Source organism: Drosophila novamexicana, unplaced genomic scaffold (genome assembly GCF_003285875.2).
Source record: "Drosophila novamexicana strain 15010-1031.04,08,12 unplaced genomic scaffold, DnovRS2.1 tig00000193-arrow-pilon, whole genome shotgun sequence".
NCBI lineage: Eukaryota > Metazoa > Arthropoda > Insecta > Diptera > Drosophilidae > Drosophila > Drosophila novamexicana.
In genome coordinates this window covers 5,716,298-5,733,409 of record NW_020824787.1, presented here as the reverse complement: position 1 = coordinate 5,733,409, position 17,112 = coordinate 5,716,298, and the positions used below count along the sequence as shown (strand labels likewise).

At 38.4% G+C, this 17,112-nt stretch overlaps 1 protein-coding gene across 1 annotated transcript in view; it reads right to left on the bottom strand.

Annotated features, from left to right (window-relative positions):
- The window catches only part of LOC115758984 (semaphorin-1A), a 176,419-nt gene extending 162,609 nt beyond the window's left edge, over positions 1-13,810 (bottom strand). The window contains 1 exon segment of the mRNA XM_030699787.1: positions 13,408-13,810. Coding sequence (XP_030555647.1) covers positions 13,408-13,627 — 220 coding nt within the window. The 5' untranslated portion in view covers positions 13,628-13,810.
- Positions 13,811-17,112: the final 3,302 nt, after the last annotated feature.

Genomic DNA, 17,112 nt, shown 5'->3' with positions numbered 1-17,112 from the left:
CCAGAGCCACAGACAAAATGTCAGCGCTTTTTTGGCCATTGAGACAACGATGGCCAACTTCAAAGTGGCCGAAGGCCATAACGATGCCCACGTTAATGCCTTTCAGCATGGCCCCGTCAAGGCGACAGCATTTTATGCAGCTGCGCCGTCCAAAGGAGTCGGCGAGTGGGCACAACAACAGCCTTGACCGGTCCGAAGAGGTGAAAAGTGAAAAGCTGTCACCAGCGATGGCTGTCAAATATATGAAAAGCATTCATCCATAAAAGCTAACGAGCTGTAAATTATGACAGCACTTCTTGCCTTACAAGCCATGCAATTCCCCTTTTTGCCAAGGCCCTTAATGTGTTCAAGATATAATAAAACTGAACTAACGATTTTTTTTTTAGGAATTTAAATGTTCGATTTGCAAAATAAACATAAAATTTATTTTATTATCGTACAATTGAAATACCAAAAAGAATCCATCCAAATTCTGATGACCACAATCGATTAATACTATAAATTTAAGGTAGACTCTTGAAAATTGAAACAAAACGAATTTTTTCAGAAAGTACCTGCGGTTTTCTACAGCACTACATTTATTCTTGGATACAAATATTATGCAATTAGAAAATGCCTCTTTAAATGGAATTGTAACATTGCAAATGAGTTGAGCATGTTTCTGCGTCAATAAAGAGTTTATGTGCTGTTGTCGACCCAGTTTTGGCCGCAAACAAACAAACTCAATTACTGGAACAACTATTCTTTTATAATGCCACCCACACTAAGCTTTAAGCAGTGCAAATGGCATCCTCTCATTTCCGACAAGCAAATTGTAAAACGTTTTCATGAAGTGCTTTCCCAGGGACTAAGAGCATTTCATTAACAGCGTTCCAGGACATAAGCCCGCAAATTAATGTAATGACACATTCACCAGACCAGACGTAGCCCTCACATATATATTTATATATATATAGTCTTGGTAATGCATACTCTGATGACAAACACATGGACCGTACAACATTCTAAGCGGCTTAGGTCAAAACTCGTAAATGACTTTTAAATCTAATCTGCTCTAAAACGAGATGCTACCAAGAGGTAGCCACAACGTTTCACAACTGTTTACGGCGCCAACTGACGTCCTTTCAGAAATCATCAGTCACACACAGATACACGCACACGTAGGCACACACACACACACACTTGTGTCGGCCATATTGAAAAGCTTAGCTGATTTGCCGATTGTCAGTGCGACATGCGTACCAATAATTCATCAAAACAGAAGGCGCCTCCTGGGCTCAAGTGAAAGATTTCGCAACGCGTTAACGTTACCATGTTTCGAGAGACATCTTTGAAGGCCTTCGACGTGGCGGCAAATTGCGTTGCCACTGTGCCCCCCTTAGCATGTTCCCCTTTTCCATTGCCGCCCCGTTGACAATGCGGCAATGGCAGAGCTCTCGGCGCGGTTTCACGTCGTCGCCGCAAAAACAACGCCTGACTGACAATGATGAATAAAAGGCGATAAATCTGGGCAGCAAAAACAACCAAAACAAAAAAAAAAACAAAGCCAAAATCACAAGCATGAAATAGTTGTGGAAGTGTTAAGCCAGGTAATACTCTGTGGGAGTTAAGATATTATTTTCATTTTGTCTCAAAACCTCAAGAAAATAGTAAGGAAAATAGCTTAAAACTTATGTTTTGAATATTGGAAAATATTTCAGATTTTATGCCGATCATAAAATTAATAGTAATTATAACAATAATATTATTATAATACTAAAAAAATTATAATATAGTGAATAATAACGAAATTATGCTATTAATATTTATATAATATTAAAAAAATAATAATGATAAAGAAAATAATAATAAGAATATAATCTTATTATAAGAATTAAAAAAAAAAATCGAAAAAAAAAGAATATTATATATGTTACTTTATATGATTAAGCGAGATGTTAACTATCCGAGTCATACACAACTCAACCCATTTCTGCGCACCTTATAAATACAGGGTATACAGCAAAAGAATCCCAAACGTAAAAGAAAGCTACAAAACGTAGACTAAAGAAACTGTGCGACGGATTTGCGCCAAACCAAAACACAAGGTACCAGGCCAGGAAAACGAGCTCGAACAGAACGGGGCACAACGGAAGCTGGCAAGACGGAAGACATTTGTTTCAAGCCCAGCTAGGCTGGGTTCGCGATGCGGCAAACTGACTCTGGCAGTTGGAGCTGCAGGGTGGCGATATGTTTTGATGTAGTGAGGGGGTTGGGGAAGATGCTTGGGCTGCCTGATGACGTGCGCTGATTTGTACAAAGTGAGCGGCATGCGTGGGCTGCTGTCAGAGGCTGCTGCTGATGGCTGCGCTCAAAATGACGACTTTGGCATCGAGGGTTGGCCCAACAGTTGCTGCTTTACTGCGCGTGTTAAGTCTCCATTGTAATGGGTTATGCTCTTAGGCCTGTCACCATGATAAATGATGGCTACAACAGATGTATCAATTACACAGATATTTCAATACAAATAACTGGCCACGTTGCTAAGGGTTGCAACTTAGAACCATTTTCTTTTAAATATTTCGAACAGTGTCTAAATTAGTAATAATAAGAAGCTGATTTATTTTGAAATAGAGATATTATTTTCATATATAACATACATATATTCATGTATTGATATATACATTTTGAAACATTTTAATATACGCAGGTGCATATACTAAATAAATTGCTATCACTGAAACATTTTATAACACACATTGCAAATTTATGTATTATATTGTTTAAAATCAATGGAACTGATTGAATTATAATTCTGTTCAAAGGTAATTTATAATTTTATTGTCTTTGCTCTATGCAGTGGTGCATATATATCATATATAAATGATCCACCTTTAATACGAATCAGCTTAGGTTTATATTTTTATTTCAAATCGATTTCACTTGCCAAATTTTCTTCAATCAAATAATTTAAATTTACAGATTTCCACCCAGTTTTCACCCACATGCGTGTATTTTGGTGAACCCATGCATCTCTATAATCAAACATTGCTAAGTGTGCTTTTCGTGCTGTATGCTCATATGCTACGGAAAATTAATACGATAAATTTAGCTTGCCATATACATTATACGCCGTCTTATGTAACCGATATCTTATATCTTATCTTCGGTTCAATTTGGAAAAAATAAAGAATTGAGTACGTTTTGAAGATAAAACCTTTAAGGAGGCACACTTAAAGCACACCACTTATATAATCAGCACTTAGTTGCTGGCACATCTGAAAATTGCATTGAACGTAGGATCATCAACGAGTAGCCTACCCGAATGTAGCATTAGGAAGGCAGAGAAAGAAGAAGAGGATGACTTGAGTGAGATTTGACTTAGGCAACGTCGAATAAGCATCAGTTAGTTGAACACGTGAGCGTTTTGCCCGGAAGGCTGCAACAACTGAAAGCCAACGAAAAAGTTTAGGCGACAACAAAAATGAGAAGGTGGCCCGGGTAGCAGATAGAGGAAGAGTCTGGTACGTGGGCGCCTCTGGTGCAGATCATTAGCGTTTGCTGCCGCCGAAAGTGACACAAACGATGGCAATGAAGACAGCCATGCAGAAGGAGGAGGGACAACTGCGGTAAGCTTTGGACTTTTGCTCCTGACAGTTGGCAGTTGGGAGAGCTCAAAGTAAAAGTAGCCAAAAGTGCGGCTTGAGTGGAAGCTCTTGTTGCGTTTGCTAAAGGCAAAGGCTGATTTATGTTTAATGGTCAACACTAAAACAAAAAGACAAAAAAAGTTATGGCTGTCGCAGTGTTTATTATTTTAATGTGAGCACTGTAAACGCCTCGCCATTAACTAGCCTGCAGCTCTTAACTGGACCAACTGAGACACGGCCAGCAAATACGCGCTTGGGCAATAAAAAGCAGCAAGCGTGGGCTAAAATGGGGCTTGACTGCAGCAATTGAAAGCGCTTCGAATGATGGCCCTATCTGCCAGTCGTAGTTTTGGCTCTGACACAGACCACAACACATAAACACATACACATTGGTATTAATGGGCTCAATTAAGTGTCCAATAAAATAGATGACCAAATGTGTGTATAATATAGCTGCATTTCTGCGGAATTTATATGGTACAATTTGTTAGAGCATTAAAAATGACACCAGCGTTTCGAATTCAGATCGTTTTAGTTGGATGCTATGAAAAACGACTATAATGCTGGCAAAAAGTTGAAGTTCTTTCTGTTTTTTATCAGTATGCATCTAAAGAGCAAATAATGCCTAGATTTAATTGGATTCCTCGTCAGGAACTATAGAGTCTAAACTGGATATGTGAATATTACTTTAGTTTCTCAACTCCCTCTTGAACAGAATGCTAAAAACTGATTGACTTTACAAAATTATTTCGAAAATTCTTTGTGCTCTATGAAAGTTATTTCACTGAGCACAAACATTCGATTCAATGAGACATCATTTGATTGACTTAAACCTCGTCATCAACGTAAATTTAATTATATGATCTTACTAATTGTATGTTTATCAGTATCAGTCCAATTATCTTAAGATGCACTTACAATAAGAGGTCATATATATATAAATACTATATGCATACTCTTGCAGTAAAGTACAACGTAATTTGCCTGTTGGCAATATCGCAAATCATGGAGAGCCTATTTGCTCTGCGACAAACTAACTTGCATTCATAAAGTTGGCAGTTGATGACAGATAGTTAAACAGACAGACACACACAAACACACTCACACACACACACATGCAAATCCGCACCTGCAGCATCAACAATAACAGCATCAGCGACAGCTACGACAACTGTTAAGCAACTTATTTTCCTGTTAATTAATTTAATTATAACATTCTCCCCACATTTTACAACGAGAAGGAAAAAAAGTCAAGCAAACGTGCCGCGCAGCAAGTAACCACTTAACCCTGGGCTAAAATAAAGCATTAACCGGGGTCAGGACAGAAAACAATGCCACCCATCAACAAAAATATGTGTGTATACAAAAATAAAAAACTTTAAAGTTAACTTTGTGCTGGGAAAGCTTAAATACCCTAGCAGGCAAAAAGCAGGAAGTTCATTAGAAACAAGGCACTATTTTTAAAATTTACAAAAGATTTGCCTTTGCTCAAACTCTAAAAAAAAAAAAAAACACTAACAAAATTTAAAAGAAATTCCTATAAGATTAGAAAACTTTTTTTTGACTTTTTTCTAAAATTAAGCAAAATATAAATTTTCGTATAATAATAAAATAATAATTTTCATAAAAACGCCAAAGCCGTTTTTGCTAATGAAAGTACCACAAATGTTGGGAGATTATTAGAACCTTATATTGGGAAATTGATAATTGTCAATCAAAAAAACTATAGACCGATCTTTGCAATAAAAGCAATTTAATATAACTTAATTGTCTGTTAATGCTGACAAAATATAAACCTTATAAGCTCGCAGCTGTCGCTTACAATGCGCAGCATATTTCGCGACATAATTAGAATACCCTATATTAAGGGTATAACAACGGCCAAGTAAAACTTTTTTAATTGCATTCAATGTAGCTGCCAACGTTGAGAAGCACAAGTTTGACACGGGCGTGGATAGTTGGTGGGAGGGTGATGGGGCAGGGTACAGTAGATGATGACGTTGCCAACTTGGTGCTGAGTGAAAACTGAGCGAGGACTGAGCTGTTGGTGCTGCATTCGGTAGTCTGGCAAATTCCATGCTGTCATTTAATGACATTTTCATCAAGATCGACCGCCCGCCACCCCAGCCCCCAGATGCTAGCATCATTCTTTTACCACGCTCATTATCATTATAATTGTCATGCTGATTTCTTGTGCTCGTTTCGCGCAATTTTGTTGGCCCTGTCGCCAACTATTTGCCAACATGTCTTCATATAGTTCTTCTGCTGTTTGCAAAGTTTTACCAAAACTTCTTTCGTATTGTGATTTGTGTGCGCGCTTCTCCTTTGCAATGGAGTGCCAGTCGAAGTTGGAATCTTCTTCACGTGGCATTTGCCAGTAAGTATTCCTCGGGCGTGACTTAATTTTTAATGAGCGCCTATACTATGCCGTGTAGTGTAAGTAATGGAAGTGCCGTAGAATTTACAAGTTGATGTACGAATGACATGCATAATTACATTTCAATGGTTAATAGCTCTCAAGTGCTTTACACACCATAAAACCAGGCACTTTAACACTTCAAATTTCAGTGTGTTTACAATTGAAAATTCATTCTAAACACCAAACAGTGAGAAAAAAGTTTAGACGAAGGGCAACAAATTGATAATACTCTTATGTTAAGTCAATAAGATTTTGATACTTAAGCGGCTGTCAAAATCAAATCTTTATTTAAGAGAATAAGGAATGGTGTAGGGTAATATAATGACATAGATAAACAATACTTCTGCTAGATATATATATATATATTTAAAAGCGACTAGGAAAAACAGGAAGTCAGGCTAAGTAATTATACAAAAATATTTGTGAACGATATAAAGGCAACAACATTTTAGTAAACACAGAAAATAATATAAATGTATCTCAGTCAAAGGTCTAACCGATAAAGCTTTCACATATTCGGTAAACTAAATTGTAAGAAGTTTTTTTTATATATAAATAAAGTTGTTTTTAAAAAACTTAATTATCAATCGATTGTTCCCCTTTATAGTGAGATGATTTGGCATCTATATTTTCCACAATATCTGCATCCAAACTACTCTAATGTAAGTTCTAGAGTAACTTCTGGAATTTCACTTGATTGCCATGAAAAAATATTCCAACATGTTAAATATGGCCAATTGGCAAACACGAACCAAGTAAGCCACACGCAACAATCACGATAACAATGAAAACAATAGCTACAGCAACAATAGCAACAAAATGGCATAAGTTGCAGTCTGGCAATTAATTTTTAATTTTGCGAGCTAAGCCAACTTTTTGTGCGCCGAGATAATAAGTTCTGATAGTGTCCCTAGATTCCGGGACGCATACAGGAGCGTCAAAAAACTAATCAGGCACTAAGGGTGGCAGCGCACGGCGCACGGCGCACACCGAAAGGCCAAAAACAAAATGTACAATTATTAAACTTTTAATCAATTTATCAATATTAACTTTTTACTTGTGCGCGCGCAAAAACTTTCTAGTACACACAACTTTGCTTCTACACTAACTCTATATATATATACTCTATTCTATATGTATTTTGTGAGCTGACTCTTTAACTTTTTCATTAGAGTTTCAGGGCGTGGAAGAAAAGCAAAGTGTAAAAAATTGTAGAAAATTCGCTTCAATTTTTGTCGTTACGCCATTTCAATTACTGGCCAGGCGCCAGGCCAGGACGATCAGAGAGAGGCGAAATTTATAGAGACAACGAGCTGAAGATGTCGACCAGAACAAAAAGAATAAGTAAAATGGAAAAATTTGTGTGTGCGTCGATGGCAACATGCAACTCATTTGTCCAAAGGAGTGGGGTGTGAGCGCTTGGTAGCACAGCGAGCAGTCGCTGCACTTGTCGTATTACTAATTTCCCTGGTGACCATGGCCACGAGCCGTTGCCAGAGACAGCAGCAGCAACAGCAAGAGCAACAGAACCCATTGCAGAGCCATTGAACTCCATGTCAGGCAACATCTTCGGCATCATCGTTAAACGTTCAATCTGACCAAACGGCAGGTTGCCAGGCTGCCGGCTACTGTTGCTGCTGTTGCAGTTGCTGCTGCATCAGCAACATTGGCATTGCAGCAACAACAGTTGCAGTTGTGCAGCTGTGTGTAACTTTTTGATTAACGCTATTATGAGCTGATTGTTCAGTTGACCCAGGTTAATGCACCAGTGCCTGCTGCCTGCTTGCACTGACAACTTCGCAACGTTGAATGTCCTTTGGCAGCGACGAGCACCAAATTGCACTCATGTGTGTAATTTATTTTCTCGGCATAAAAACTTCCTAACCGGAAAATGAGCACTCAATTAAGAAAGCCGTTTAATCCATGAAAGCTTCTCCAATTGCACACGAGCGCACAAAATGCCCAAGCAATACGAAGGAATAGCCTGTACATTTTTGCTGTCCATAGCCTTGGCACGTAATTGATAGGGTGTGCCTTTCGATTTATTTAAAGCACATCCCAGTAATTTGTAATTCCCAGCACCAATTACACTGGCAAATGCTCCAAATTGTTTAAAAATGTTTTAAATACACTTTCATTTGAGGTCTTGTGGCTGGAAAAATAAATACTTTGAATTATTGTCTTTACAGACTGTGCTAAGGGCAAGTTTAAATTTGTAAACAATTTGAATCTTTACATAAAAACAATATTTAATACCAAAAGCAAACAACTCATTATAAATTAACAAAAACCTTTCAAGTTAATTGTTGAAAATTATCTTGAACCCGAACAGCACACTTTCATTTAAATTTCGCTTGTATTTTCTAAAAGTTCGTAGACTTTTACAAGAACATTCGTTAGAAAGAGAAACACATGTCTGATGGAACTGAATTTCCTAGTGGTATGTCTTACAGAAAAAATGCATGTTTCTCAAGCTCTTCTTCTCCCTTTAAAGCAGAGCGTAGAGCTTGTAGGATGATATAACAGAGGAGAACTTAAACCACAGTCTAAACGAGCAATTCGGGATGCCTTTCAAAAAAACTCTTCCCAAGCTTTTTACTTACTCTATGATAATAGTGCATTTCATAGCTCATTCCACCTGTGCCCTTGCACATGTCCCCTGATTCAAAGGCCAAAGCCAACGACTAGACTGCATCATTATGTAAATGTATATGAACAAGTCGTGACACGCAGGCGACTTAAACATGGTCAATGGTTGATATCGATGATCTTCCATGCAATTTAACTTGTATTGGAGCAACGTGGAGTGCTGCAGCACAGTGATTCGCCTTGAATTGAAATTACGTGAACTTCCGCTGCAGCCAATTAGGCGAGCAAAACGTTTGGTCAGGCCCAGCCCGCCGGCCATTCAGACGAGACAGCGCGACTGACGCGGAGTAGTCGCTTCCTGTGCACTGACATGGATGTTGGCCATGGCCTCTGTTGGCGCTTTTTCCGGCACTTCATCGAAAAACGTCTAAAAATAGTTTTGCGCCGCGGAGTCATTAAAACTGTCTGCAACGTGTTGGAACAGCAAACATAACTGTTAATTGCCATTTCTGTGAAGCTATTCCAAAATTCACCCCACACACTCGCCTATATATATGGGTTTATATGTATATATGTATTTGGTGCTTGCTGCTTCACATTTTCATATTTTTCCGCATGCGCCTCATTACAATTTAATTCACAATGAAATTGCAGTTGAGCGCGGACGAGAAGCGAGAAGCGTGTATCTGAAGACCGCCAAGAAGTTTTGTGTTGTCGGCACTTGACACGCGCCTCACATAATTTCCACACACGCACACACACACACACCCACACACACGCCTTATGTGGCACACATACTACAATTTCAGTTACTTATAAGTACTTGCTGCTCCCCTCACTCAGATCCACACTCTTCCAGATTTGCATATGCATTTTTGGTAGTCGAAATGTCGTCGTCGCCGTTGTTGTTGTTGATTTTGTTGTTGTTGTTGTTGTTGTTGTTGTTGTCGGAAATGCGACAACTGAAAATATTACGTCTGACATCGGTTCTTTTGCTGTTTGTTTCCTCTACTCACAATTTCCTCTCCCCAATTTTCTCTCTACTCCTCCATCCTCTTGTGCCCATTTGCATATTACTTTTATTCAAATTATATTAAGTAGGCACAGTCGACAGTTATGGCATGGAATCTTGACAAAATTCAGAATTCATAATTTCTTAACTTGTTGGGGATTTGAAAGGCAACTTGGTGGGCGCACTCCATAAATATATAGAAATATATATATCTTCGTATAGTTGTGTACATATACATATGTACATATGTGTGTGTTCTGCATGAGTCTCTTGACGTCATGTCAAAAGTGAATCCTCATATGTACATTAGATATTTTGATGTTAAATTCTTATTCTGATGAATTATCTTCCAGAAAATAATATGAATTATGCTACTAGACAATTCTTTTAAAAGCTATATAACCAGTAAAGACAGTCTCTCCTAACAAGCTTCAGAAAATTTATCCTTTTACTTTTTCATATATTTGTCAACTAAAATTTGATATTCTTCAACAGTTTTAGATTTTTTTTAAAAATATTTTTAATATTCCACACAGTGTTAATTTTGTGGCTTAGCTCATTAGCTTATTGTCTGCAATTCAAACTTGGTACCTTATGCAACACTGCGCATCTTTGGGGCATACCCAACCCTCCACTTAGCCAGTGTTGCCCTAATGGAAAATGTTTGCATTTTCGGCACGTCGCATAGAAAAAATCAGCATAAGCAGCTCTTAACAAAATGTCTTCAAAATGAAGTAGCCCAAAGAGATTGGAGTAGCAGTTGTTTGGGGTTCCTGGCATGGGGTAAATGCATCGCCAAAGTGCCACAAAACGATCAACGCTAACCGCCCACTTGATAGACGTAATTTCGGGGCGAAGTAAGCCCTACGTTCTCCGCGTCTCTAGCCAAGTGCTGTGCATTTAAATGTTCGTTTTGTTACTGCTTGTGGCAAGCTTCGCCTAATGACAACCACTTGCGGCTGTCAAATGCAACTCTGGGGCGTGCCACGCAGCGTTGTAATATTTTATGCGTGTGCGGCTATGGGCGAGCGGGTGGTCGTGTTGCAGCTGCAAGGTTTTTGTTTTTGCGCGCTGGCCCAACAATGGCATATGAATGCATTACCAGTGCACATACATTCTCCTTACCCCGCACTCTCTCTCCCTCTCTCTGCAGGCAGCACTTTCATTTTACTTGGTCACAAATGTCCTCGTCGTCGTCATCTTTTCCATGGCCCTGGCGACGGCTGCTTCTGCTCATTTGGCAGAGCTGGCGGTTGTGCTGCGTTCTCGCTCAGTTATTCTCATTCTCGTCCTGCCGCTGCTGCGCATTCATAATTTCCACATTAACCTTATTTTCCTGTTATGCATGAGTGCGAAAAAATTGTCACCAGCCAGCCCGAAGGTTTTTACGACTCGCCTCTGATGGATTTTAAATGAACTTTAACACATGCCATGTGACACGCCCCCAACCAACGACAGTGCACACCCTACTCACCAAACGACCTGACCAAAAATGGGCGTTGGCTAAGTAATTGGTTTTACTGGGGCAGTCCTTACAGAGATTACCTTGAGTTGACTCTGATAAAGAAAAACAGCAGGATGTTTCAAGTGAGCAAATGAGGCTAATCAGCAAAGTTCCTTTGAAAATGTTTGAATTCCGGAACACTCTAATCAGATATTGCGCGAACAAATCTAAAGCTAAGTCGTAAGGGCGGGATAAAGTATTATGGAAAACTAGTTTATGGTCGATATACATAAAAAAAGAAATATATCCGATTTGGATATTAAAGTGTAATTTTGTACATAGAGATTTAATACGTGTTCTATAAATTTATTTAATCTCGAGAGTCGGATTTGAAAGATCTTTTCTTTAAGAAAGCAAAATAGCTATACCCTAGAAGTGAAACCGATAACAAAGTCAACCCGACTACTCAAAACTCAAGTCTAAAATCTTACTGTTGAAGAGAGAACAATGCAGTTTCCCTGATCTAACAACTTCTTTTAGAATTCCTCGACAACATATCCGACAAATAAAGTTTTTCAAATATATCAAAATATTTGTCAGTCTCAAGCTACATTTATTAGGTCATATCTCAAAGCTGCAGAGCACTTTAAAGTCCATCATTCAGGGCTTGTTTGAACGAATTGAATGCACAAATGGATACTTTCACCACCAAAGGCTTTCACTATGCCCGCATTCAACATATTTTCTATTGTCCAGTCATAAATATTCTTATCTCTCTAGAGCCTGGCACATTCACACACAAACATCCAGCACGTACCAATTGTGTGAGAGCCAGATACTCAAATGCAGTTTCTTAGGTTTTGGCCATTTGTTGTCCTACTATTCATTTCATTCATTTTAAGTATCTTTTGCATATACTTTATGTATTTCTTGAGCAGTGACAGCATTCATTTGAATTACTTCCTGCCAGCAATGAGTGCCATGAATACACCCACCACTAAACAGGCCAGGAGGCTACCCCAAAAAAAAAGTGAATATAAAAATAGAAGCTTGAATCCATTTCGTTGGCTCATTTATAAGCAGCACATGTGCGCCTGATGTGATATGTCTAGAAAGGCTCAGTTGCCATTACCCAGTCTCAGAGCTCATGCCGGGCGCTCATGCTTAAAGTGCAGCAGGCTGGATGGGGGCGGGTGTTGGGCTGATGCCTTGGAGTGGGCGTGTCGCTGTTCACATTTAGTGTGTGCCAAATGCACATTTAATAACGTAATTTCTGAAGCGTGCAAAAGATATTTTTGGAATTTAGTCTCTTTCTTCGGCAACTTTCTGCTTCATCTTGCAAGCTACAAACAAAGTCCTATATATTATACATATGTATAAGCTGAATATATATTTATATAGTATATATAAATATGTATATGTATAAGTTGGCGAGTGTCACCTCGTCGTGAGGATGTCGCACAACTTTTTAGCCAAATTTGCATATGCAACTGACGATGATGACGTAGCCTGAAGCAGCAGGAATTACCGGCTGGATGGCACTAGAAATAGCTGCTGGCACTAGTCCTGTGTATCTGTCTGGGCGACAACTGCCCGACTCTAACTCTGTCTACTATATACTACTACTGCGTGTGTGTGTGTGTGTTTTTGTATAAAAAGCTACGCCACTTTTATGCAAATAATGTCTTCCAGGAATTTTTGTTATTTATAGTTAAGATACCAAACGTGTGGATGCCTCATATCCAAAAGTGCGCATTAGTAGCTATGCATGAGTATGCGTATGTGTGTGTGTGTATGTGTGTAGGTGTAGTTTGGATTTGTGTGTGTTGCACTTCCTAACAAGTAATAGCTTCATTTCTTTAGTAAAGTTCTTCACCTCACCAAGATAGGCGATGTGGGAGTGAGGTACGCTAGCTGAAGGTGAGACATGTTCAACTATCTAAGGTTAGTTTGTGTATAACTATGCTTGCATGTATGTGAATGTAGGTATTTGTGTGAGTGTGTTTTGTCTCGCAGTCAAATTACATTTTGGAGCTCATAAAAAGTAGCTATTACAGTTTTTGGCAGTTGTTTTTGATATGTGTTGACTTAAGCATTCCTTCTAACCTCGTGCTCATAATTTAAATTGACATTTGTATTAGCTTGAACGCTACAGCCAATTCACATTATAATTCTCAATTAGTTATAAAATTCGTTACGTATTTGTCTTTATCAACTATCAGATAGTATGCGCTATGAAATCAGCAATTTGAAGAGTAAATAGAGATGTGCTTTTTCTTGATTTAACAAACATATATATAAGAAATTCTTCACTTACCTAATTCCACATAAAGTTTTGGTCGTATATTCTCCTGCCAGGCACTTTGATTACCAATCACGAAGAGTGTCAGTAGTAGGAAGACTTGCATCCATCCATAACTTTGGGCTAGTGTTTTTGCACTTTGCAGATGCATTTTGTGGCTTTTGTTATTGTTTGGATTTATGTTTTTATTGTGTTGTTGTTTTATTTTATTTACCAAGTTGCGGAAATGTAACATTTCTATTTTGCATAAATTTACTTAATATCCGTGTTATAAATATTTTTGTTATTGCGGTCAGCACGAGTGTGGTTCGTCGTAGGTAGGGCTTCGATTTTAAATGTATATGCTGAGTGTGTGTCGTAGGGTTTATATTTAATTTATTTACTGACTCTGATTTACTTACTATTTAAATGCTATTTATATATGGCAAATATAATTTTTTGTATTTTTATGTTTTTTTATATTATTTTTTTGTTTTGTTTTCAACAAATTTCCTAACAAAGTTAATAAAAACTGAGCGTTTTTGTATCCTTTATATTTATATTAATTATGTTTTTTTATGTTAAACAACTGGTTGTGGAGTTTTTAAGTAATTTCTGCAAAGAGATAATTAGAGTGAAATTTATTTATTAAATGTGTAATGCGGTAATTGGGTTATTATATTACTAAAGTTTATTCCAAATTATTAGTGTACTTATATCTGGATTACAAATCATTTATCATCTGATTTAATAGCTTATAATAAAAAATATGAAATAATATTGATATCTCTAAGAGTTATGTAATTAATGTTTGATATTTTTGTTCAAAATATTTGGGAGTACCTCATCTTACTCAACAGCGGGTGGAGGGAAAAATCGGTAATTGTTGAAGCCACAAGAGCATAAAAGGTAGCTTAATAATCTGAAGCTTTCGACTTCATAGGAATCTTTACAGCTGATCCATCAGTAGAGACGCTTGTGTCTACGAGACTAAGTCATATATTTAATAAATTTATGAAATTTTTGATACTTGAGTGCTAAAATTAACCCTAATATGATACAAAAGCTTATCTCATTTTGGTGTTAAATTTTGCGTGCCTACTTTCAGGTACTTTGTGCAAAACTAACAATCGGCAAAAACAAATTCAAATGAATGCAAAAAGGGCTGCTCCAAGTGGATACTCAACTTTACCACTTGCGCGCACTTCTAGCCCCCGACTGACAGGCAACACACACACACTCGCATTGTTGACATCATAATTAGAACGCACCCGACACACACACCTATACACCCACACGCACACACGCATACACGCACTCTCACACATGACTTAAAAACAAATTGCGCTGCACTTTTGTGCCCTCCTGGCCAGATTTATGACACCGCATAACCCCATTTCCCATGCCGCTACCCTTAACAGTTCCGACACCTTAGCCCCGCATTTCCACAGCCCCTCATCCGCCCTCATCTGGTCATGTGCCACATTTCTACATTCCGTGCCACATTTTAATTCGCCGAGTGTGGGCGAATGTTGAAAAACTCATTAACTGTGCACGCTACTTGGCACCTTTTTAGCCAGTTTTTCTTTTTGCTTTACAATTTGCTCTCACTTGCCTCATTCACGCGCTTTGTTCGCTTTCTTTCTTTTTATTAGGCATCATTCTGACTTACTCACACTAGCCCGCGCGCCGTCTCTCTCCCTCTCTCGCTCTACTTCCTACTCTACCGCATTCTATTTCCCTTTTTGCAGCCCAGCCCCTCCATTTGTGGGCGAAGGTCGACAACTTATCTCTATGGCAGACATTTCTAGGCATTCGCACTGCCCCAACTGGCTTGTATGTGAGGCTGGGCTTTGTGTGTGTGTGTGTGTGTATCTGCGGTGCTTCTGTGAGAGTGCACATACATGATTGCACAATAAGCCGATTTTGGTATGGTCTCCTTCTCAAATCGAGAATAAATGTTACGCCAGCCCCGTTGAAAAATGCAAAATGCAATAAAATTAATTAAAATGAACGAGAACAGGTTTAACGTTGAGTGTTAAGAAATTTTATGCAAATTTATTTACATAGATATATACGTTTTCACCCAGTTCCTGTCCGTGGTAAATATACATCTACCCATGGTATGCTAAACGTCTAAATCTAAATAGATATTTATGAGTTTTAAGTGCTTCGAATTAAATCTTGGGACGAGTATCTTAAAATCGAAAAATATAACTTATTTTCCCCAGGATCATCGCGATTTTTCCTAACTGGCGGATGGAACCTTCCAATCTCTTAAAACCTAAGAGATGGGCTCAAAAAACAGTATTTCGATACTGATTTTTATCGTTTGGTTGGAAACAGGCCAAGTCATCGGATTATCGGAAAGAAACTCCTACTGCGCGGGCACTAGGAGAACCTACGTTACGTTCTTATAAACTGGTTTACATTTGTTTCACATATAAAATATTTTTTAATTAATAGTTCAAGTTCGAAATTTGTAGTTCTTTATTATGCAACAGCAAACTGTCAATTGTAAAATATTAAAATAATCACATTCGCTTGAAAGTGCTATTAATTGCACGAACTTTTTATTTCTATAATATTTAAACTTTTATGTGCAACGACACATGCACTTGTTTACACATGTCATTTATTTTGCAGCAGTGCTGGAAAAAAATGCCTCAGCTGAAAAAATAATACTTTGGCAAACATTTCGGAGACGACATTAAAATGGCGAGCCGGGCATTTAAAATGCAGCTGCAAGCAAACAAACACCGGAAAGGGAGCAACTGCAGCAACGATTTCCCCAAAAGCCCAAACCCTTCATGTCCCTCCATGTGGACAATTGCATTTTTGGGCTGCAGTCTTTGCAATTTCATGTGTATGTGAACTTAGGGCCAGGTCTGCAAATGGTAAGCCAAAATAAATGCAGCAGGAATATGTCAAGTGTGGTAACACAACAATAAGAGCAGCAGCAGCAACATACACCAGGCTGAGGCTCAGCTCATTGTGTGTCCTCAGCTCGAGTCTGAGCCTGATGCATTGTGTATATTACTCAAAAATAATGAAACACAGCAGCAAACGTGGCTGACGGCTGTTTGTGATTTTAGGTTTTTACAGTTTTTGTCTTTTTAACTGTGTGGCAACCACAATACACATGCACACACAGTTGCCGCCCACTGTTAACACTCATGAGCGGCGCCATTTGTTTTGCGGCCGCCATTTTGTTGCAGCTGGCAAAATGGCCGCGCCGACGTTTCGGCCATTTGGAGGGCTCACTGCAGAAATCAACTCTTAATACACAAATAAATGCTGCATTGCCATGTGATATATATTAAATGCTTATATGTTTGTATATTGCATATATCAAGTGGAGTATGTTTAAATCGTTTGTTCTGTGTCTGTCGGCAAAACGAAAATATTTATGTTGCAAATCTTTGCGGCCCGACATTGTTTTTATTTTTCCTTGTTATTTTTGGTCCTCGTTTCTCGGTGTTTCGTGACTTGTTTGTCTTGTCTGCATATCCTGCAGCGATTTTTTTTCTTCTGTTGCCGGCTCGTCGCTTTGTTTTGGCTGCAGTCAACGTCGAGGACGAGCGGCTTTCATGTATACATAAATATATATATATATCCTTGTAAATGGGATTTGTTGCCTGGGCCGTCGCGTAAACTTCTCATTTATTAGCTTTATTTCTCTTTAGTGTGTGTGTAAAAATATTTTACAATTTTTATAAGCACATGTTTGTCTGCCTGTTT